The sequence below is a fragment of the Cricetulus griseus genome, chromosome 3 (assembly GCF_003668045.3).
Source record: "Cricetulus griseus strain 17A/GY chromosome 3, alternate assembly CriGri-PICRH-1.0, whole genome shotgun sequence".
In the NCBI taxonomy this organism is placed as follows: domain Eukaryota; kingdom Metazoa; phylum Chordata; class Mammalia; order Rodentia; family Cricetidae; genus Cricetulus; species Cricetulus griseus.
In genome coordinates this window covers 151,687,547-151,711,579 of record NC_048596.1, presented here as the reverse complement: position 1 = coordinate 151,711,579, position 24,033 = coordinate 151,687,547, and the positions used below count along the sequence as shown (strand labels likewise).

At 38.4% G+C, this 24,033-nt stretch overlaps 1 protein-coding gene across 1 annotated transcript in view; it reads right to left on the bottom strand.

Annotated features, from left to right (window-relative positions):
• Positions 1–24,033, bottom strand: part of Iqcm (IQ motif containing M) — a 413,729-nt gene that overhangs the window by 74,160 nt on the left and 315,536 nt on the right. Inside the window, exon 12 of the mRNA XM_027410546.2 lies at positions 2,798–2,959. Within this exon, the coding sequence (XP_027266347.2) occupies positions 2,798–2,959 (162 nt within the window). The remainder of the gene's footprint in view (positions 1–2,797; positions 2,960–24,033) is intronic.

Below are 24,033 nucleotides of genomic sequence, written 5' to 3'. Positions count from 1 at the left end.
AAGTAGGTTTCATCCCAAGATACAGGATGGTTCAACATATATTTGCAGATGATATGATCGTCTACATAAGTGACCCAAAAAACTCAACCAGGGAACTTCTACAGCTGATAAACACCTTCAGCCAAGTGGCAGGATACAAGATTAACTCAAAAAAAATTTGTAGCCCTACTATATATGGATGACATATTGGTGGAGAAAGAAATCAAAGAAACATCACCCTTTACAATAGCAACAAATAAAGTAAAAGATCTTGGTAACAGTAACAGTAACCAAACTAGTGAAAGACCTGTATAGCAAGAACTTTGAGATTTTAAAGAAAGAAATTATAGAAGACACCAGAAAATGGAAAGATTTCCCATGCTCTTAGATGGGTAGGATCAACATAGTAAAAATGGCAATCTTACCAAAAGCATCTACAGATTCAATGCAATCCCCATCAAAACCCCAACACAATTCTTCACAGACCTTGAAAGAACAATTCTCAACTTTATATGGAGAAACAAAAGACCCAGGATAGCCAAAACATCCCTGTACAATAAAGGAACTTCTGTAGGCATCACCATCCCTGACTTCAAGCTCTATTACAGAGCTATAGTCCTGAAAACAGCTTGGGAAGAGGGGTTTCACTGAGGAAACCTCAGAGATCTACGGGATCTCTGTAGTAGTTCAGTACCTATCCCTTGCATAGGTGTGGACTTTGGGAGCCCATTCCACATACAGGAATACTCCCTGAGCCAAGACACATGGGGGTGGACCTAGGCCCTATCCCAAAGGATATGATAGACTCTGATGACATCCTATGGAAGGCCTCACCATCCAGGGGGAGCAGAAAGGACATGTGATAGGTAGGGGTTTTTGGGGGGGGGAATTGTAGAGAAGGATGGGAGGGTGAGGGGAACTGGGATTGTTATGTAAAAAAATCTTGTTTTTAATTCAAATTTTAAAAAATCTGAGTAAAAATAAATAAATAAATAAATAAATAAATAAATAAATAAATAAATAAATGCAGAACTGGTCCATGACTCTGAGAACTCCCTCATGAAGCTCCTTCACACTAGAGCTCAAGCACAAACCATCAGCTCAACAAGTCTCAGCCCTGGGTCTGTTGGATTGATCCTCCTTTCCTCAACTGTCACAGCAACAGAGCCATAAAACATGTGGCTCTGAATCTGGCTCCTTTGTTTATCATGATGCATCTGAGACTCATCCCTATCATTATGCTTAGTAACAGTTTATTGCTATTTATTTCTGAGTATTACAATACAGCCTCTTGTAATTTTGTTTACCCATTCACCAATTAAATTCCATTTTTGTTGTTTCCAGATTTCACAAATTATGGATGATGCTATTATATACATCCATACATATAGGTTTTATATAAAATTATTTCACAAATATATGTAAGAACAATTTTTAAAGTTATTGATTGTCAAGGGGGCTACATGGGACAGTTTGGAGGAGGAAACGAGAGGGTTAAATGATGTAATTATAATATCAAAACATAAAGAAACTATTTTTTAAATTTTAATTTTACTTTTAAGTTACATATAAAAATTATTTCATTTATCTTCAGTAACCCCATAGGAGAAGATGGCTAAATTTAGTGGCTGGAACATAATAAATATCATAGGAAAGTTTGAAAATATTTCCAAGGTGATTCAGCCATCTTGCATTTTCACTGATAATATACATTCCATATCCTTGTCAAACATCATATTGATAGCTTTTAATATCAACAGTGTTTTATCCTTTGCAATAGATAAGTAGTATTACCTCACAATAGTTCTAATGTTCATTTCTTTTGCCACTACTGGATCAAGCATATTTTTAGCCACATGGTTGCCAACCAAACATTTTATTTACTTGACTTGAACAAATATGCAAAGTTAATCATAAGACAGATTTTTCAGTAAATGCTATTGGAAAATTTAGACATAAAATGCAATTTAAAATTTTAGTGTACACTTTGAGTCACATGCAAAAATTTACTCAAAACCAATTATATACTGAAATATAAATCCTAAAGCTGAAATTTTATAAAAGAACACCTTTGTGACTATAAGTTGAGCCAGTATTTCCTGAAAAGGACAGAAAAATCATAAGTCACAAAGAAATACAATGGTCCATTGGACTTCATCAAATGAAAATCTCTTCAAAAGATGCAATTTAGAAGAAGATGAAACATTCATTCCAAACATGTATGCAGTGCAGGGTTTGTATCCAGAAATATCAACAGAGTTCCAAAGCTTAACAATAATCAGAACAATATAAAAATGGCTAAAGTACTTGAACAGACTTCACCAAATAAAAATTAAAATTGCAAATACAAAGATATCAAATATAATTAGTTAATTTGAAAATGCAAATTAGAACCATAAAGGGATACCACTAGATTAATGTTTGTTGGACTTGGTAAACATAGAAACACTGATCACAGCAAGTGATAATATAGCTGTAGAAAATAATAATTGTCATATCCCTACTGAATGGGGACACGGAATGGCAAGATCCCCACAGGAACACTATGGACAAGAGAAAAACATGTATATGTCTATACATAATACTGCACATAGATGTCCATAGTGGCTTTACATGAGTAATTAAAAGATGAGCATTTGTTGTCCATCTTCCAGAAATAGTTTAGCACACCGTGATTTCACTATACTAGTGAGGGCACAAAAGCACAAAATACATACTTTTAGGCCTGTAGACACAATATGCAGGAAGTAAAGAGGACTCTATACAGCATAAGGAAGTGTTTCTTCTTTGTCCTTTGAAGATAAAGCTAGCTTCTTACCTATGTACTTATAACCTTCTTCTCCATTCACTATGGGTCTCAGCCATGTGGACCGGAGTCTTGTGCTAATGTTCACTTTGGCACCTCGAGGAGGGTAGAGTGTAAATAACAGTTCAATTGCACTGGACTTTTTGATTACTTCAGAGTATTTTCCTGGGCTGTCTGTAAAAAAGAAGAGAGAATTGGGTTTTTAAAGGTTTTGCATATTTTATATGCCGTATAAATTTACTATCAAAGATGAAAACTAAAATCTACATAACAATTTTAGTGCTAAACATTATATTGAAAACATGGGTTGTCTTAAATCAGAATTGTTTTAACAAAAGTCATATTGCTTATACAGTCCTGACAAAATGTATAATGTAAGCCAATATCATACTCAGATGCTATCATTTTAAAGCAGTGATTGTCAAAGCTACACAAAACTTAAATTAAGTAATGAACCACATTGCACTAAACATTCCATAACACAAATGAACATTTTTAAGATTTTAATTGCCAGGAAACAGTAAAATCAGATAATCTGACAAAATTTTGAATCAACATAAAGTTTTATAAACTGGCAACAAAGAAAGAATTAGCATCCCTAAACTAATGTTTTTTTTTTTTTTAAAGAAAAAATACATACACAAGTGTCCTTTTCTTCAAGCACACCACTTGTAGTGAACAAAGAATTGACACAAGTTCTCTAAGATAGTACCACATTACATTGTCAAAGCACATCTCCAAGGGAGATCCTATTTCTATACACCTGAAGAAACAGGCTCCCAGAAATTACAAAACTTGTCCATATCTTACTCCATACAAGTATCATATTATAGCATAGGTATGCTTTTCAACTAAATATCACTTGGCTTCAGAAGTACATCAGGAAATGGAACTATGAATCAAAAACTTATCTGAATTGCAGAGCAAAACAATTTCTGGTTATGGTCTTGAGTTTTCTTTCCCATTTGTCAGTATCCTAAACTCAACAACTTCTGAGAAACTAAAAGGGCATGTGTATTTAGCAGTGAAGAGGTGAGAAAGGATAGTACAGAAGAAGACAAGGAAAGAGAAGGGAGTTTTTAAAAGATGCCTGAAAAAGACATAGGAAATTTTTATTTTATATTTATCTAAATATTACATTTAGTTCATATATTAATATGTGTGTATATAGCTTAAAACTTAAATTATACCACTTGAGGTGAAAATACTTCCCCCAAGAGCCATAGATTATCTAACAAAAACCCCTAGGCTTCAAACCCTTTTCCCAAGTAGTTGGTCAGGGGACTCCAAGAAATTCGCAAGACAATATTGTCTATTGTTATTGCCCTTGGTTTGCCTCCCAGAACTTGAAGATAAGTTCCTATTGCTGAAGACACCATTACAGTTTGGGCATAGGATTAAGAGAGTTTGAACTGAAACTGACCTCAAAGCCTCCTCCTCAAGGACTAGCCTTCAAAATACAAAAGGTGGCATGTAAGCTGCTAGGGGAGGAAATCAATCAATAGTCCTTCTCATCGATGATGCTTATGAATCACAGCAGTAATCTGATATCGCTAAAGGTAAATAGTGGAATTTATATATTAGCAGTAGCTAACAGCTCTAATGAGCTCTAATGAACTCAAGGCTCATTTAATCTGAGGAAAACTATGCCTGATACTGTAACCCTAGAAAACTACACATAGGCAGTGAGGTCTTGGTTCTTAGAAGGTGACCTACTATGGCCACTTTTCTAAACCACTGTAATCCCTAACTACACCCTAATTACTTAACTGTATACCCACAGTTAGTGAATTTCACCCTCATGGAAGCAATAAAAGACCGTTATCAAAATCTATGACAAATCAAAATTCTAGAAACAATTGACTGTGGAGTATCTGGCCCCAATGATAAATCTGCAACACAACTCCTACACCCAAGGCTCAGGGAGCAAGGCACAAGAGGAGGCAGAAAGATTGTAAGAACCAGAGGACCAAAGAGCTTGATGTAAGAGTGTGCCTTCTAGCTATCACGGGAACACCCATAAAATCTCAAGAACTTGGCTGTCTGAAACAGACCTGAACAAGTCCAGCAACAGTGGACAGCCCAATTTAGACAGAAAAAAATCTCACAGGTCTCCACCCCTAGACAAAGAGCTATAGGATAGAGACAGAGAATTAGTACTTGGCAATGTAGGGGTGATGAGCCTCTTGAATAGTCAGCCATAAAAACACAAACAGGCAGCACTGATAGGACCCAGCAAGTTGTATTTATGCATTGATTCATTCATATGTATTTGCAACAACAATGGTTAGAAGGAGGAGGTTTAGAATTGGGTTGGGGAGGATCAGATATGGGACAGCTAGGAAAGGATGGGGAGAAATGATATAATTAGATTTGAATTTTGAAGGTAGTTAATATTTATTCTGACAAAACATTAGATTTTTTATTATATATTTTTACTTAATTTAGAAATGATCTTAGCTGGGCAGTGGTGGCACATGCCTTTAATCCCAGCACACTGGAGGCAGAGGCAGCAGTATCTCTTTGAGTTGGAGTCCAGCCTGGTCTTCAAGAGCTAGTTCCAGGACAGCCTCCAAAGCCACAGAGAAACCCTGTCTCAAAAAACAAAAACAAAACAAAACAAAACAAAACAAAACAAAAAAACAAAAAAAAGAAAGAAAGAAAGAAAACAAAAAAATAATCTTATTTTGCCTATCAATCCCAGTTCCCTCTCCCTCCCATCCTTCCATTCCCCCCAAGGACCCCCACATCCCACCCCACCATCTATTCCCCAGGGAGAGTGAGGTCTTCCATGAGGGAATCACCAAAGTCTGTCACATCATTTGGGGCAGGGCCTAGGCTCTCCCCTGTGTATCTAGACTGAGAGAGTATCCCTCCATGGAGAATGGGCTCCCAAAGTCCATTTGTGCACGAGGGATAAATACTGGTTCACTGTTAGAGTTCCCATAGACTGTCCAGGCCTCCTAACTGATACCCACAAAAACCTCCATGGAATGCCTTATCATGTTTTGCTTCTTTCTTTTCCTCTTATGTTTCCTTATTTTGTTAAAAATCCTTTTGCAGGGAGGGTAAATAACCACAAGAAAGTTTCACAAAATAATTAAGAATGAGGATTTGTTGGTAGGCAGAGAGCCAAGCTCCAAGGCCTGTCTTCATTGTCTTTCTTGCAAGGCCAGGACCTCCATGTGGTATGATCTCAGCACCAACCTAAGAAGTCAATGGAGGTTCTGGAGTATCTCTCAACTGGTGCCTAATGCCAAGTCACCAGCCAGGCAGGGCAGTTTCCTCACCATCCTCATCCTTTATCCCACCCTGCTCAGGGCTTCACAGTGTGACATCACCCCACAGTTACTTCTGGAACCCTAGAAAATGGCTTCATATGAGATGCACAAGTATGCCTTCTCAGTAGTGTCCACCATTCCCTGAGCTGGAGCTGCACCATCACTGAGGACATGTCAATCTGGGGTGAAAGGTCTGCTTTACTGTCCCTTGATTGCTTGGTATCCACTTCACTCCCTGTATCTGCTCTACTCTGCTCTTTAGCATTGTTATTCCTTAATAGAGGTATGGTGACTCCAGTTCCTGTCAAGAGTTAATGATTTCTCAGGCTAGATTTTTCTTACACAAATTCCTGGATAGTTTATGCCTCCAGACTGAACCTTAACTCAGATAGATAGACTTTGAAATATTAAACAATTAAAAACAATTAAACCCCAACTGATGACATTAACCTCCTAAAAATACTTGATTAAATTATACAGCATTTTATACCACCATATCTATTAAATATTTAATGAGTACATTTATAGATGTCAATGAGGATTTTTCCAATGATAAGGAAAACTGAGTTAGCATTTAGCATTTAAATGTCACTGTGTATCTTTTATGATTATTTTTTGTTTGGTATGGGGGTGTGGGTGTAGGACAGAAGTCAAGCTTGGCAGTTATTAATTAGAACTGCCCACCTTGTTTTGTGCGACAGTGTCTCTTACTGACATGAAGATCACCAAGTAAGCCAGGGTGGTTGGCCAGAAGTCCAAGGGATTGGACTCTCTCAACCTCCCACCTCTGGATTATCAGTGTGCACCAGGACACCAGGATTTAGAATATTATTTCATCTTGTTAGTGTGAGCAAACTACAGGGGTAGTTACACTTCCTTTTCAAAATATAAAGTTAAAACCTATTCCCTCCTAATCAAACCAAATCCCAGACTTAAAGTATCTTCCCATTGGCCATGCTTGGGTCAGACTTCTTTAAGAAGTTGAGCAGGGAGCTCTCATGCAACATATGCACTTCCAAGCATTAAGGAAGCTAAGAGTGAAGAATAACAGCACAGGAAACTCTGGCTGAATCACACACCGTGACTCTCTGTAGAGCACAAGAGAAGGAAGTAAATGAACTGCAGCTGCTCCTTGAAACCATAAAGAGAAAAATAAAGGAAGTGGGAGTGACTCCAAATAATATCAGCTGCCTAATAGAAAAGGATCAAATTGCACAGAAGCCTTTTCCTTTCCCACATTTATTTCATTCTAATTCCTTCATCTTGAAACTCTGTCCAAACCTATGTGTGGCAGCTCTCTTTTGTAATCCCAGGACTTGAGTAGAGGAAGGGGCATTATCACAGGCTTGAAGTCAGTCAGCCTAAAGTACAGAGTGAGCTCAACCCCAGCCTGGAAACACAGAGAACTAGGCCCAATAAATACTACTATAAAACAAGAATGCATTATAAATTTGATAAGATTATTATTATACTTAATTAATCATTTTGTTTTTCATAAAGGTCAATGCTTCAGTTTTAAGTAAGCAAAAGGGTTACACTAAAATCTAAGCAATAGTGAGCATGGGACTGCCATTTTCTATGTCTAAATTTACAGTAGAATACATATACATCATGTGAGAGAAAGTGTGTATTTGTAGTGTGTTCTGTGTATGCTGTGTGTGTGTTTTGGGGGGTGTTATTGTAGAGGCATGGAAATTACACACAGAACTAGGTTCAAATAAAGGTTAAATATAATTTATTTCTGGGAGAAGTCACTTACATAAGAAACAGATGGCCACCTCAGGTTCCTAAGGATCTGCACAGGCTGCTCTCTGTGACCCAACCTGATACAAGAGAGAGCCCAATGCCCTGACCCCAGACCTAAACTCACTCCCCAGCACATCTTACCTGTGACCATGCCCAAATGGGCATGGTCAGTGCTACAGGTGAGGGTAGGGTGGATATCTCACTACATGGTATGTGGGGGAGGTGCTATGTGTGTGAGAGTGGGTAAGTGTGAGTGAATGTGTGTGAGTGAGTGTGTGTGTGTGTGTGTGTGTGTGTGTGTGTGTGTGTGTGCGCGCGCGCGCGTGAGCATGCACATGTGCGTGCATACATTACCAGTGTGATTGAGTTACTATGATTGACTCAATCAGGGTTTCAATTGCTGTGAAGAGGCACCATGACCACAGCAACTCTTATAAAGGAAAATGTTTAATTGGGGCTGGCTTAAAGTTTCAGAGGCTTAATCCATTATCATCATGGCAGGACATGACAGTGTACAGGCAGACATGGTGCTAGAGAAGGAACTGAGAGTTCTACATCTTGATCAACAGGCAACAGAAGGAGACTGTATGCCACACTGGGCCTAGCATGAGTATATAAGCCCCCAAAGCCTGCCTCCATAGTGACACACTTCCTCTAAGGAGATCACACCTACACCAATAAGGCCACACCTCCTAATAGTGCCACTCCCTATGAGCCAAGCTTTCAAACACCTATGGGGCCATTCCTATTCAAACCACCACAGTGATACTGTGATTAATCTTAAATTCTCCACTTTAATAATAATGTGCTTCATTTTCTCCTAATGTTGTGTTCTCGGGACGTTCAGATTAAAGCCATTCACATGACTTGATGTTCCTCTCACCTTTGCCTCGTGTTTCAATCATGACAACAACATTGTAACAAAATATATAAGAACACAGTCACAGCTGTCATTGGGCCTATTATATGGAATTCACAAGAAATTTCACTTTTCTTTGAAGAGTATATAATAAATTTACTTCCCACATTGGAAGTAAAACCCTTCCAGTTCAGTTGTAAACACTTGTATTGATAAGTTAAATTTGAATTAAGCAATTCTCTTGCTTTTCTTATCACAAAATAAACAATACCATTTAGATGATTTTAGATGTATGTGTATAAATAGATGCATTATATGTATAGATAGATAGATAGATAGATAGATAGATAGATAGATAGATAGATAGATATGCATAGGTGCTTTAGATGTATGTGCATACATAGATGTTTTAGATGTATGTCTATACATACCTAAAGGATAAGGAAGAAATTCAACCAATCTGTAATCATCAGTTTTAAAAGGGATATTTTGAATAAAAACAGTATTTGCACATAATTCAATATTTTCAATATTAGTTTCTCATGCTATTTTGGTACCAGAGCAAAACCTAGTGTATGGTTGAACAAACAGAGATACAGCTATCTTCAATATTTATATCAGCCTGTTGAGCAAAGCATGGTGTGTGTGTGTGTGTGTGTGTGTGTGTGTGTGTGTGTGTGTGTGTCTGTGTGTGTGTGTGTGTGTATGATATGAGTGTATAAGACATGTGAGTGTGTGGAGCATGAGTGTGTGGGTATGTGTTTGCAAATGTGAGTGTGTGTGCATTTGTGTCTATGTGTGTGTGTGTGTCTTTGTGGGTGGTGGGGTATATGTGAGTGTGTATGTTTCTGTGTGTGCCATGAGTGTGTGGGTGTGTATGTGAGTGTGTGAGTATGTGTGTGCTTCTATGGGGGGTATGAGGATGTATGGTGTGAATGTGTGGGTATGTGTGACATGAACATGTGGTGTGTGTCTGTTTCTGTGAGAGGTATGAGTGTGTATGGTGTGAGTGTGTGGGGTGTGTGAATGTATGTTTGTGTGTATGTGTGAGTGTGTGTGTGTGTGTGTGATCTTGTAAGTGAAAACATTCACCTTACCTTTCATGTGCTTCTGATTCTTTCTAGGTTAAAAAAAAAAGAAAAAATAATATTTCTATTAATTCTAATAAAAATGAGTCTCAGATAGTAACTTTCTCCACCTGAATACAAAATAGATTCTGTTTATTTTTCGATAATATACCCCAATATTCAGAAATGAGCCACCCTCTAACTTTCAATTTTATTTTCTAGATTCATCTGAACTGAGGTTACTGAATGTCTGTAACTTGAATCTGCTTAATGGTTATAAAGAAAGTAATACTGAATTATTTCTAAAACTAGGTTGAGTGCATTTCAGTTAGCCAGAGAGAAGCATACTGCACAAGTGTCCAGGAATAGTGTGCTTGAAATGCCAGGGAGTACTCAGGGGTTGAGGGAGGAAGACCAGGAATTCAAGGTCAGGTTCTTGGTTACATAGCAAGTTCAAGGTCAACTTCAGTTATATGAGAAGGCTGTCTTAAAACTCAACAACAACAAAGGCAACAACACAAAAATCACCTACAAATGTCCCATTTTGTGGATCTGATTCATTAGTGCATATCGATAGGTAGTTTCTTTAACCCAACATAGATAAAATCATTTCTCTTTCTGGGTCACAACTCTAAATCTGTCTGTCAAAATGCAATATAATTTTTATTAAAATCCATACCTTTTCCAATAATTTTGAAGAATAAATTACAGAAACAATATAACTCAGGCCTGAATAAAAGAAGAGTTAGAAATGAATCTAAATTGGCTGAGAAGTTCTCATGATAATCCATTCTGAGACATGTTCTCTTACCTCAGGACCTGTGCATCTCAAGAATAAACTACCTGGTCCTAAAAACAGAGACATGACAGACAAAAGACAGAATAACAAGTATTGAGATCCAGGCAGGGGGAGAAAATGGGAAGAATGGGAGAATTGGTGTCCCATGCCCAAGACATTTCAAATGCCAGGCTGGAATCATCTGTAGTTTTCCATTTTATCTTCTACGCCTTTTTTTGCATTTAATACAAGATGCAAGTCTGCCTGGGTACTCCATATACCCAGTGTTTACTGTTTTTATTTCATAGGCTCTGCTAGCGTTTGGGTCTAGGCTGTCAATGTTTTTGTATGAAATTATCATACGTTTTTCCAATGTACACCATGGGAATTCACTCCATTCATTTAGAAATTACCCTGCAATATCTATTTTTATAATGCTTTTCCTTATCTTGCTTCTTCTCAGATGAGGAAAGAAACCTATAAATCACACATTTATTCTCTTAACTGAGCCAATTTGACAGAATTTCCCATTTAAAAACTATTTTTTTTGTCCAAGGTATTTACAAAGGTTATGCAGCCAGCCTTTCAGTTTTCTCACTGAGACATTCTTTCCAAAGAATGACTCTCTTTTAGATTTGTAACAGTCTGGATAGGCTAAACATATCACAAGTCATTTGTCCTGCTTCTACAGTTACAGATTTCCTCAAACACTGTTCCTGTTTTTATTATAAGCAAGAAAAAGAAAATAAGCTGTACTTAGAACTTTGTCTGGAATCCCAGAATTCAAGAAGCTGCAGTAAAATGAATAGTTGGAATACATTGTAAGTGGTAAGCCAGCCAATTCATAGACCTTATCTCAATACTAAAACTCTGCTTATCAGTCTCCTCAGCTGAGTGTTAAAGGTCACACTCAAATGAAAGAAGGGTCTAGTTCCAGTAATGAAGATTCTGCTTCTACATATCACCTTCCCCAGTCTAGTTTCAGTACCTGCTTCTCACTTCCCCTGGTGCCTTCAGTAGCAGAGCCTTTAAGTTCCCTACTTCTCTCAAGAGTCTCTTTATTGTTTAGATTTCTCTAATACAATTTACCTTCACCCCTCACTTTCTCTGACTTTTATTAACAGAGTCAATAATGTCCACAATTCTACCAATCATCTAAAGCAATCAAGGGTTTTTATCTATCAGTCTCCTTGGTTTCCTTCTCACATCTATCCACTTAAGAAATTAAAAATTTTTAGATAATCTATATCACCAGTGTCCTATCAAAAGGATGGACAGATAGGAGATAGATGGATAGATAGATAGATAGATAGATAGATAGATAGATAGATAGAGTTATTTTACTGAAGTCATTGGTAATACCCACAGTTCTGCTGGTTGAATGAGGGATCTTTGATTCCATTGACTACATCATCAGGAAACAGTAGTCAGAATTCTTGCACAAAGGTTGAAATTATACCCATGGTGGTAGTTTTCTCTACAGTAGTCTCAGGATACTTTTAAAGCCTTTCAACTAGGATGCATTTTCTTTGCTTGCTTGCCTTTGACTTTGTTTTGGTACTGAGTATTGAACCAGTTCTTCTTTGTGTAAGCTGGACAAGTACTATAATCCTGAACCTGCATCCCCTTGATAATCTTCCTTGCTTAAAGTCAAGTATGGGCATCAATAATATCCAGAAACTCTTTTGGAGCAACACATATTACTGTTTGGGAGGATAGCTGAAGACAATGGTCCAGCCAAGTTCACACACCAAAAAGATCATGAGCTCAAGGATGAAGAGTAATGAACTAAGGAATAAAGCAAACATACACAGGAAACCCAAATGACATTTTAAAAACAACTGGCAGAGAAGCAGGTAGCCTAAACAATTGTCCCCTCTTCCCTCCTCTCCTCTAAATCCAATCCCACAGCCTCACCCTCAGCTCTGTAGCGGACTACCTGCTGTGGCTGCCCACTCTCCTCTGTCTACACCTGCAGCTGATAATGCAACTCTTTCCCTCCAATCTTCCTTTCCTATTCATCCTATTGTCTAATGCCCAACTCCAGCAGACAATGCCTGGGAACCCACCAACCAAACTTGCCAGAAAAGCCAATAGGCCAGCAGAGCAGGTAAGAGAGCTTGAAGTCTTCACTCTCCCTCTTCCCGTTCATATCCAATACTCCAGTCACACCCCTGGCTTTGTTGTGGACTACCTGTTGTGGCCTCAAAACACTCTCAGCCCCCATCCCCAGACAACAGATCCAGATGGAACAGTCTGCTTTCCTCCCTCCTGTGGACACACTTAACCCTGACCCTAGCCCTTCTCGAAATGTTAATTCCCAATACTGAGAAATACATTTTACCTGGAATCAGGGGAAAAACAGTTACCAAACTCTGCTAAGAACCAGAGAGGAAACAGAAACCAAGGAAGAAAGCAGACACCCAAAAAGTACAAGATCAGATATCAGCTCCTAGAATTACAATCTCCCCAAACCCAGAAGCCTAGACACCTGCATGAAAACAACCAAAAACAGCCAGGATGGTATGTCTCCACAGCAAACCCTGAGTATTCCAGCATAGCTGAAGCACAAGAAAAGGACCTTAATGTAGTCTTTCTGAACATATGAGAGATCCTTAGAGAGGAAATGAATAAGTCCATTAAAGAAATCTATGAGCCGGGTGTTGGTGGCGCATGCCTTTAATCCTAGCACTCGGGAGGCAGAGGCGGGTGGATCTCTGTGAGTTCGAGACCAGCCTGGTCTACAAGAGCTAGTTCCAGGACAGCCTCCAAAGCCACAGAGAAACTCAGTCTCCAAAAACCAAAAAGAAAAAAGAAAGAAATCTATGAAAACAATAACAGTGGAAGGAAATAAATTTAAATTCAAGAGATTAAAGACCTGAAGGTGGAAATAGAATTAATAAAAAATTTTAAGGAAATCTGGAGACAAAAAGTTTAGGAACTCAAGCAAGAACCTCAGAGGCAAGCCTCACCAACAGAGTCATGAAGAGATGGAAGAGTCCCAGGTAAGCCTCACCAGCAGAATCATGAAGAGATGGAAGAGTCTCAGGCAATGGAGACACAATAAATAAATGGATACCTTGGCTCAAGAAAATCTTAAGCCTAAAAAATTCCTGAAACAAAACATCTAGGAAATCTGGGACACTCAGAAAAGAACAAATTTAACAATAATGGGAATACACAGATATACACTTAACTGAACTCTGGAACCTACTTGCAGAGAGGAAGGAATGAAGATTAAAGGGGTCAGTACCAGGATGGCAAAACCCACAGAATCAGCTGCCCTGAACAAGGGGAGCACATGGACCCCAGTCTGCTTTCTGGGAGGCCATCACAGGAATGAATCAGACCCCCAAACATGGTTGTCAATTAGGAATCCTCTGCACTCTAAGGGGCACCTGGTAGTGGATTAGTATTTTTTCCTGGTGTTAAGAAGGGACTTTGAGAGCTCATCCCATGTCTTGGCCTGAACACATGGGAAAGGGCCTAGGCCCGGCCCAGCATGATGTAGTGGACTTTGGGGAGCCTGCTGGGGGCCCTACCCTGCCTGGGGAGTGGAGGGTGAATGGGGGGAGCAAATGGGAGGCTAGAGGGGAGGGTTGAGGGAGGGAGAAGGGATTGACATGTGAAGCAAGCTTGTTCTGAATTTGAACTAAAAACAATTTTAAAAATTAAAAAAAGAAAGAAAGAAAAATGAGACTAGAGGAGGGAAAGGAACACAGGCCAAAAGAACAGAAAATATTTTCAACAAAATCATAGAAGTTTCCCTAAACTATTGAAGGAGATGCCTATCAAGTACAAGACGAATATAGAACGCCAAATAGACTGGACCTGAAAAGAAAGTCCCCTAAGCACATAACAATGAAAACACTAACACATATAACAAAGAAAGAATATTAAAAACTAAAAGAGAGAAAGACTAAGTAGCATATAAAGGAAGATGTAGGCACCGGGATCTACAGACAGATTGAAATGGTCCCTGTGGACCCTGGGATCCTGAATCTGCTGAGATCACTGGGCTATTCCAGCCCCCACAGAGTGCAGAGAGTGCAGAGGTGAGCTTATTTGGCCCCTACCTTACACCCAACTTCTGCCTGCCCACCCTGGCAAATCCGGCCCCAGGATCTGCAGGCAGACTGAATTGGTCCCTGAGGACCCTGGGATCCTGACTCTACTGAGATCTCTGGGCTATTCTGGCCCCCACAGAGTGCAGAGAATGCAGAGGACGACTTGACCCCAGAGGACCAAGCAACCCAGAGTCTGCTGACATCCCTGCACCAGTGCTGCTCTCACCCACCTGGAGAGTGAGTGCCTTAGCTCTGCTGGCACCCAACTTGAAACCCATCAGAGTATCAAAGTCAATTGCACACACCTGAAGAGAACACCAGACCCAAACACACCAGGAGAGGAAGTGACACCAACTGTACACACTGGAAGAAGAGATGGGAAAACGACAATATAAGAACACAACCAACAACAGGAAAACCAATATGACACCACCAGAGTCAAGGGACTCTACACCAGCAAGACATGAACATCCCAACACAGAAGAAGCAGAAGAGAGCAACCTTAAAAACAACTTCATGCAGATGATAGAGAACCTAAGAGAGGAAATCAGAAAATCCTTCAAAGAAATGGAAGAAAAGACAAACCAAAAGATGCAAGAAATCAAGGAAAGCCAAAAAAAAGCCAAGAAAATACAATTAAACAGTTGCAGGAAACAGTTCAGGACCTGAAAACTGAATTAGAGACAATAAAGAAAATACAAACTGAGGGAATGCTGGAAGTGGAAAAGATGAGTAAACAATCAGGAACCACAGATGCAAGCATAACCATCAGAATACAAGAGATGGAAGACAGAATCTCAGATGCTGAAAGCAAACTAGAGGAAATAAATTCATCAAGCAAAGAAAATCTTAAATCCAACAAATCCTTAACACAAAATATCAAGGAAATAGGGGACACCGTGGAAAGACCAAACATAAGAATAATAGGTATAGGAGAAGGTGAAGAAACCCAACTCAAAGGTGAAGAAAACATATTCAACAAAAGAAGAAAACTTTCCCAACCTAAAGAAAGACATGCCAATGAAAGTACAAGAAGCCTACAGAATGCCAAATAGAGTGGACCACAAAAGAAAATCCCCTCGTCACATAATAATTAAAAGACCAAACGTACAGAATAAAGAAAACATATTAAGAGCAGCAAGAGGAAAAGGCCAATTAACATATAAAGGCAAACCTATCAGAATTACACCAGACTTCTCCATGGAAACTCTGAAAGCTAGAAGGACCTGGATAGATATTCTACCAACTCTGAGAGAACATGGATGCCAGCCAAGACTACTATACCCAGCAAAGCTTTCAATCATCATATATGGAGAAAATAAGATATTCCACAGCAAACCCAGATTTAAACAATATGTAACCACTAATCCAGCCCTACAGAAAGTACTGGAAGGAAAACTCCAACTTAAGGAAATTAACTACACTCGAATAAACATAGGCAATAGATAATCCCACTCTACAAAAAAAAACAAAATAAAAGGCATGGTAAATCCACATACAATACTAGTACCAACAACAAACCAAAAACAAACAAGAATAAACATTAAATGGACCTTAATTTCCCTCAATATTAATGGTCTTAACTCGCCTATAAAAAGACACAGGCTAACAGATTGGATACGGAGACAGAATCCATCCTTCTGCTGCATACAAGAAACACACCTCGAATTCAAAGACAGACACTACCTCAGAGTAAAGGACTGGGATAAGATACTCCAATCAAATGGACCCAAGAAACGAGCTGGGGTAGCTATCCTAGTATCTGATAAGATAGACTTCAAACTAAAGTCAATCAAAAGAGATGAAGAAGGTCATTTCATATTCATCACAGGAAAAATCCATCAGGAAGGAGTCTCAATTCTAAACATCTGTGCCCCAAATACAAAGGCACCAACATTCGTAAAAGAAACATTATTAAAACTCAAATCACCAATAAGGCCTCACACAGTTATACTGGGAGACTTCAACACCACACTCTCACCACTGGACAGGACCACCAGACAGAAACTTAACAAAGAGACAAAGGAACTAACAGAAGTTATGACCCAATTGGGATTAACAGACATTTACAGAATTTTCTATCCAAACAAAAAAGAATATACCTTCTTTTCAGCATTACATGGAACCTTCTCAAAAATCAACCACATTCTCGGCAATGTAGCATACCTCAAGAGGTACAAAAAAATTGGAATAATCCCCTGTGTCTTATCAGACCACCACCATTTAGTTAGAAATCAAAAAAAAAAAAAATCGAAGTGCAAAAAACCTACCAACTCATGGAAATTCAACCACATGCAATTGCAACATTCCTGGGTCAAGGAAGAAATAAAGAAATTAAAGACTTCCTAGAATTCAATGAAAATGTTGACACAACTTACCCAAACTTATGGGACACTTTGAAAGCAGTACTAAGAGGAAAGTTCATAGCTCTAAATGCTCACTTGAAGAAACTAGAGAATAGCCACACCAGAGATTTGACATCACAGCAGCTGAAAGCTCTAGAAAAAATGGAAGCAAATTCACCCCAGAGGAGAAAATGCCAGGAAATAATCAAACTGAAGGCAGAAATCAATAAAGTCGAAACAAAGAAAACAATTCAAAGAATCAATATAACAAAGAGTCGGTCCTTCGAGAAAATCAACAAGATAGACAAACTGTTATCCAAACTAACCAAAAGTCAGAGAGAGATCATGCAAATTAACAAAATCAGAAATGAAAAGGGGGACATAACAACAGACACTGAGGAAATCCAGAGAATCTTCAGGTCATACTTTGGAAACATGTACTCCACAAGATTTGAAAATTTAAAGGAAATGGACAATTTTCTGAACAGTTATCCCTTACCAAAATTGAATCAAGAACAGATAGGCAACTTAAACAGACCTATAACCTCTAAGGAAATAGAAGCAGTTATCAAAAGTCTCCCAACCAAAAAATGCCCGGAGCCAGATGGATTCACTGCAGAATTCTACCAGAAATTCAAAGTGCTAATACAAATACTCCTCAAATTGTTCCACAAAATAGAAGCAGAAGGGACATTGCCAAACTGTTTTTAGGAGGCTACAATAACCTTGATACCCAAGCCACACAAAGACACACTAAGACAGAGAACTACAGACCAATATCCCTCATGAAAATTGATGCAAAAATTCTCAATAAAATCCTGGCAAATCAAATACAAGTTCATATCAGAGAAATCAACCACCATGATAAAGTAGGCTCCATCCCAGGGATGCAAGGATGGTTCGACATACAAAAATCCATCAATGTAATTCACCATATAAACAGACTGAGGAAAAAAACCCACGTGATCAACTCACTAGATGCCAAAAAAGCCTTTGACAAAAACCAACACCCCTTCATGATAAAGGTGCTGGAGAAATTTGGGATAGCAGGAACATATCTCAACATAAGAAAATATACAGCAAGCCAACAGCCAACATCAAATTAAATGGGGAGAAACTTGATCCAATTCCTCTAAAATCAGGTACAAGACAAGGCTGTCCACTCTCTCCATACCTCTTCAATATTGTCCTTGTAGTCCTAGCTAGAGCAATAAGACAAGAAAAGGAGATCAAAGGAATACAAATCAGAAAGGAAGAAGTCAAACTCTCACTATTTGCAGACGATATGATAGTCTACATTAGTGACCCAAAAAACTCTATCAGGGAACTCCTACAGCTGATAAAAACCTTCAGCAAAGTGGCAGGATACAAGATAAACTCAAAAAATCTGTAGCCCTATTATATACCGATGACACATTGGTGGAGAAAGAAATCAGAGAAATATCACCCATTACAATTGCCACAAACAACAAAAAATACCTTGGGGTAACACTGACCAAAAATGTGAAAGACCTGTACCATAAGAATTTTGAGTCTCTAAAGAAAGAAATTAAAGAAGATACCAGAAAATGGAAAGATCTCCCATGCTCTTGGATAGGTAGGATCAACATAGTAAAAATGGCAATCTTGCCAAAAGCAATTTATGATTCAATGCAATCCCCATCAAAACCCCAACACAATTCTTCACAGACCTCGAAAGAACAATTCTCAACTTTATATGGAAAAACAAAAGACCCAGGATAGTCATAACATCCCTATACAATAAAGGAACTTCTGGAGGCATCACCATCCCTGACTTCAAGCTCCATTACAGAGCTATAGTCCTGAAAACAGCTTGGTATTGGCACAAAAATAGACAGGTAGACCAATGGAATAGAATTGAAAACCCTGATGATCACCCAAACACCTATGAACACCTGATTTTTGACAAACAATCCAAATTTATAGGATGGAACAAAGAGAACTTCTTCAACAAATGGTGCTGGTTGCAGACAGGTAGAAGACTGCAGTTAGACCCAAGCCTATCACCATGCAGAAAACTTAGGTCAAAATGGATCAAAGGTCTCAACATAAATCCAGCTACACTGAACCTATTAGAAGACAAAGTGGGAAATACCCTTGAATTAATTGGTACAGGAGACAGCTTCCTGAACATTACACCAGTAGTACAGACACTGAGGTCAACAATTAATAAATGGAACACCCTGTAACTGAGAAGCTTCTGTAAAGCAAAGGAGACAGTCAGAAAGACAAAACGGCAGATGACAGACTGGGAAAAGATATTCACCAACCCCACATCTGACAGAGGGCTGATCTCCAAAATATACAAAGAACTCAAGAAGCTAGTCCCCAAAACACCAAACAACCCAATTAAAAAGTGGTGTATAGAACTAAATAGACAGTTCTCAATAGAAGAATCTAAAATGACTGAAGGACACATAAGAAAGTGTTCAACATCCTTAGCCATCAGGGAAATGAAAATCAAAACAACTCTGAGATACCATCTTACTCCTGTCAGAATGGCCAAAATCAAAATACCAATGACAGTTCATGTTGGAAAGGGTGTGGAGAAAGGGGAACACTTCTCCACTGCTGGTGGGAGTGCCAACTTGTACAGCCACTTTGGAAATCAGTATGGTGACTCCTCAAAAAAAAAAATGGGAATCAGTCTACCACAAGATCCAGCAATTCCACTCTTAGGCATATACCCAAAAGAAACACATTCATACAACAAGGACATATGTTCAATGATGTTCATAGCAGCACTATTTGTAATAGCCAGAAACGGTAAGCAGCCTATATGTTCCTCAACCGAAGAATGGATAGAGAAAATGTGGTACATTTACACAATGGAGTACTACTCAGCCGGAAAAAAAAAAAAAAAAAAAAAAAAAAAAACAATGGAATCTTGAAATTTGCAGGCAAATGGATGGAAGAAACCATTCTGAGGAAGGTAACCCAATTGCAAAAAGACAAACGTGGTATGTACTCACTCATATGCAGATTTTAGAATAGTGTAAAGATTACCAGTCTACAATCCACACTGCCAAAGAACCTAATAAATAAGGAGGTCCCTAAGAGAGACATACATGGTCCCCTGGAGAAGATGAAAGGTTCAAGATCTACTGAGCAAATTAGAAGCACAGGAAGAGGGGGAGGGAGCTAGGAGAATGAGAAGGGGAGAAGAGGAGGGGTGAGGAGGACATGAGGGAGCAGAAAGTATGAGTCAGGGGAAGAATACATGATAACAAGAATGGCGATATCATAATAGAGGGAGACATTTTTGGTTTACAGAGAAATCAGGCGCTAAGGAAATGTCTGGAGATCTACAAAGATTTCACCAGCTAACTATCTCAGCCAAGGAGGAGAGGCTACCTTAAATGCCCTCTTCGATTGTGAGATTTTGATTGACTTATATGCCATCCTGTAGCCTTCATCCAGCAGTTGGTGGAAGTAGAAGCAGACACCCATAACTAATCACTGATCTGAACTGGAACCCAGATGCAGAGAAGGACCAGTGAAGTTCACAGAGGTTCAGACCAGGCTGGTGAAACCCACAGAAACAGCTTACCTGAACATCCAGGAACTCTTGCTCCCCAGTCTGATAGCTGGAATACCACCATGGGACTGATCCAGACCCCAGGAACATGGGTTTCTGTGAGGACCTCCTGTAGAAGCCCAGTATTTATCCCTAGCAGAGGTGTGGACTTTGGGAGCCCATTCCATATAGAGGAATACTCCCTGATCTACACACATGGGGGTGGGCCTAGGCCCTATACCAAAGGATACAATAGACTCTGATGACACCCTATGGAAGACCTCACCATCCAGGGGGAGCAGAAAAGATATGTGACAGATAAGGTTTTAGTTGGGGGAGGGTAGGGGAGGACGGGTGGGAGAAGGGAACTGGGATTGTCATGTAAAACAATCCTGTTTCTAATTCAAAAATAAAAAAATGGAAAAAAAGGAAGATGTATTAGAATTGTACATCTAAATTCTGTCTGGAGATGCCAAAAACCAGTACAGATATTCTATAGACCCTAAGAGACCACAGATGCCAGCCCAGATGACAATACTGGAAAATTTTTCATTTAGAATAGTTTGAGAAAATAAGACATTCCATGATTAAAGATTAAAGAAAATGCAAGTAATATATCTATCTAAAAATCCAGCCCTACAGACAGGACTAGAAGGAAAACTCCAACCTATGAGGTTAACCACACCTCAGAAAATACGGGAATAAATGAATAACATAAAATATCTTGCAGTTACTCTAACTAAGCAAGTGTAAGGCCTGTATGACTATAACTTCAAGTCTTTGAAGAAAAAAATTAAGAAGAAATCAGAAAATGGAAAAATCTCCTATAAATATGTATCAATAGGATTAATATAGCAAAATGGCCATCCTACCAAAATTAATCTACAGAATCAAAGCAATCCCCATAAAATTCCAACACAATTTTTCATAGATCTTGAAAGAACAATTTTCAACATAATATGAAAACATACACACACACATACACACACAAAAATAGGATGGATAAAACAATCCCTAACCATAAAAGAACTGTGGAAGGTATCATTACCCATGATCTCAAGTTATAAAACAGCTCCAGTAATAAAAACATCTCAGTACTGGCACACACACATACACACACAGAGAGAGACAATTGATCAACAGAATCAAATTGAAGATGCAGACTTAAATCCTTGGACACTTGTGGATGGCTGAGTTTTGATAAAGAAACACACTGGAAAAAAAGATAGCATCTTCAACAAATGGTGCTGGTCAAAATGAACGCTGCAAGTAAAGGGATCTGAAGAGATCCATACTTAGCATCCTGCATAAAACTCAACTCCAAATTGATTAAAAGACTTCAACATAAAAGATACATTGATTCTGACAAAAGATAAAGTGGGAGTCTTGAACACATTGGCACAGGAGGGGCTTGCTGAAAAGGACAAAGTAGCACACATAATAAATGAGCCTCATTAAACTGAAAGCTTCTGCATGGTGAAGGACACTATCATTTGTACAGGCAAAGTGTCAGCCTACAGAATGGGAGAAATTTTCTTTTTCTTTTTTATTTATTCTTCACTCATATATTACATCCCAACGACAAGGAAGAGGAGAGGGAAGAGAAAAGATTTTTTACCTATAGAGACCTGATATCCAAAATATATACAGTAATCAAAAAGTACATATAAAGAAAACACCCAGTTAAAATGGAGTACAGATCTAAATAGAGAATTCTCAAAGAGGAAATTCAAAGACTTAGAAACACTTTTAATGAAATATTCAACATCCTTAGTCATTGGGGAAATGGGAATTTCTGTGAGATTTTTATCTTAAGGCCATCAGAATAGGTATTACAATGCTGAATAAAACAAATGACAGCTCACGCTGACAAGTATGTGGAGTAAGAAGAACACTCATCCATTGATGGTGAGACTACAAAATAGTACAGCTACTATGGAAGTCAATATAAGCAAGGCTCAGGAAGATCGGAATCAATCTGCCTCAAGATCCAGCTATATCACTTTTGGTCATATACCCACGGCTACTTAATCCTAATACAAATTCACTTGCTCAACCATGCTCTGCTTATCTATTCATAATAGCTATAAATTGGAATATTACTTGACCATTTAAAAATGAAATCAGGAAATTCACAGGTAAATATAAGGAGCTAGAAAAAAATCATCCTGGGTGAAGTAACACAGACACAGGAAGACAAATATGGTATGCATTTGCTTATATATGAATACTAGTTGATAAGTCAATGATAACCAAGCTACAATTCATAGAATTACAGAGGGTAGATATAGAGTAAGGAACTAAAGGAAGAGTAAGACACTAGAGGGGACTGGTTGATCTCATTAGTAAAAGAAGATAGGATAATTATGAATGGGAGAACAATATAAGGAGAAAGTATGGGAGAAAGTGGGAGGAGGGGAATAATAGGAGGGAAAGCTAAAATTAAGGGCCATTTGAAAGATAGTATGAAAGCCTAATACAGTAGAAATTTCTTAAAAAATATATGCATATATAAAGGTAGTCTAAATGAAATCACCAAATAATGGGGTAAACAGACCCTCAACTGGCCACATCTGTCACCAAATGAAGCATCCAATACCAGGAATAAGTTATATATAACTGAGTTGTTGGCTAAAAGACTCCCATGGGAACCTCCAAGCAGCTTAGGCTGTATCCAAAAATATAAGTTCCTCTCCAAAAACTGACAGCAAGTCCCCATTGCTGAAGAAAACATCTACATAATTAATGAATATGGGGAATTTAAGCTGGTGCCTTCATAGAGTCTTCAATCCTATGTTCTAGTTTCTTTGGAAGGTACTACAAAAGCTACAAAACCACATACATAAACACCAAACCAGCCACAAACTCTTTGATTTACACTGGTGTCCTGCCTGTAGGATACGCTAACAAAATTGTGACACAAATCTTGTGGGAATATCCACCCAATATCTAATTTGACTTAAGGCCCACTCCACAAGATGAAACATATTCTTGACACTTCTTGGGTGACCAAGAACCTGAGACTTGATAGGCCATGAACCTCAAACAAAACCAAATACTCTGTTCTCCTAAAAGAACATAGCAATAAAATGACTCCAATGATACTCTGCTATAGTCAAAGATCAGTGCCTTGCTCAGCCATCATCAAAGAAGCTTCCTTCTGCATAAGATGAGAACAAATACAGAGACCCACAACTAGACAATATGCACAGAGAGACAGAGTTAGAAACACTAGGGCATAAATAAGATGTCTCCATCAAATCCCTCCACTCAGGCTCAGGAAATCCTGTGGAACAGGAGGTGAAAAAAACTTCTTTTATTTTTTATTTTATTCTATTTATATTTTTCTCTCTTTTACAAGTCCTAGGGTATATATTTTGGCTCCCATTTTAATGGTTTTATGGGATTCCTGAATATGTGAACAAATGGGTCTCTGCATAAATATCTATTTCTTGTGTCCGTTCTTGAACTCTTTTCTTTCTATTTGTTGTTCTTTCCTATTCAGATGGGTTAATTTTTGTTCTGTCTTATTTCATTTCATCTTATCCCTCAGTAGCCTTGTTTTTC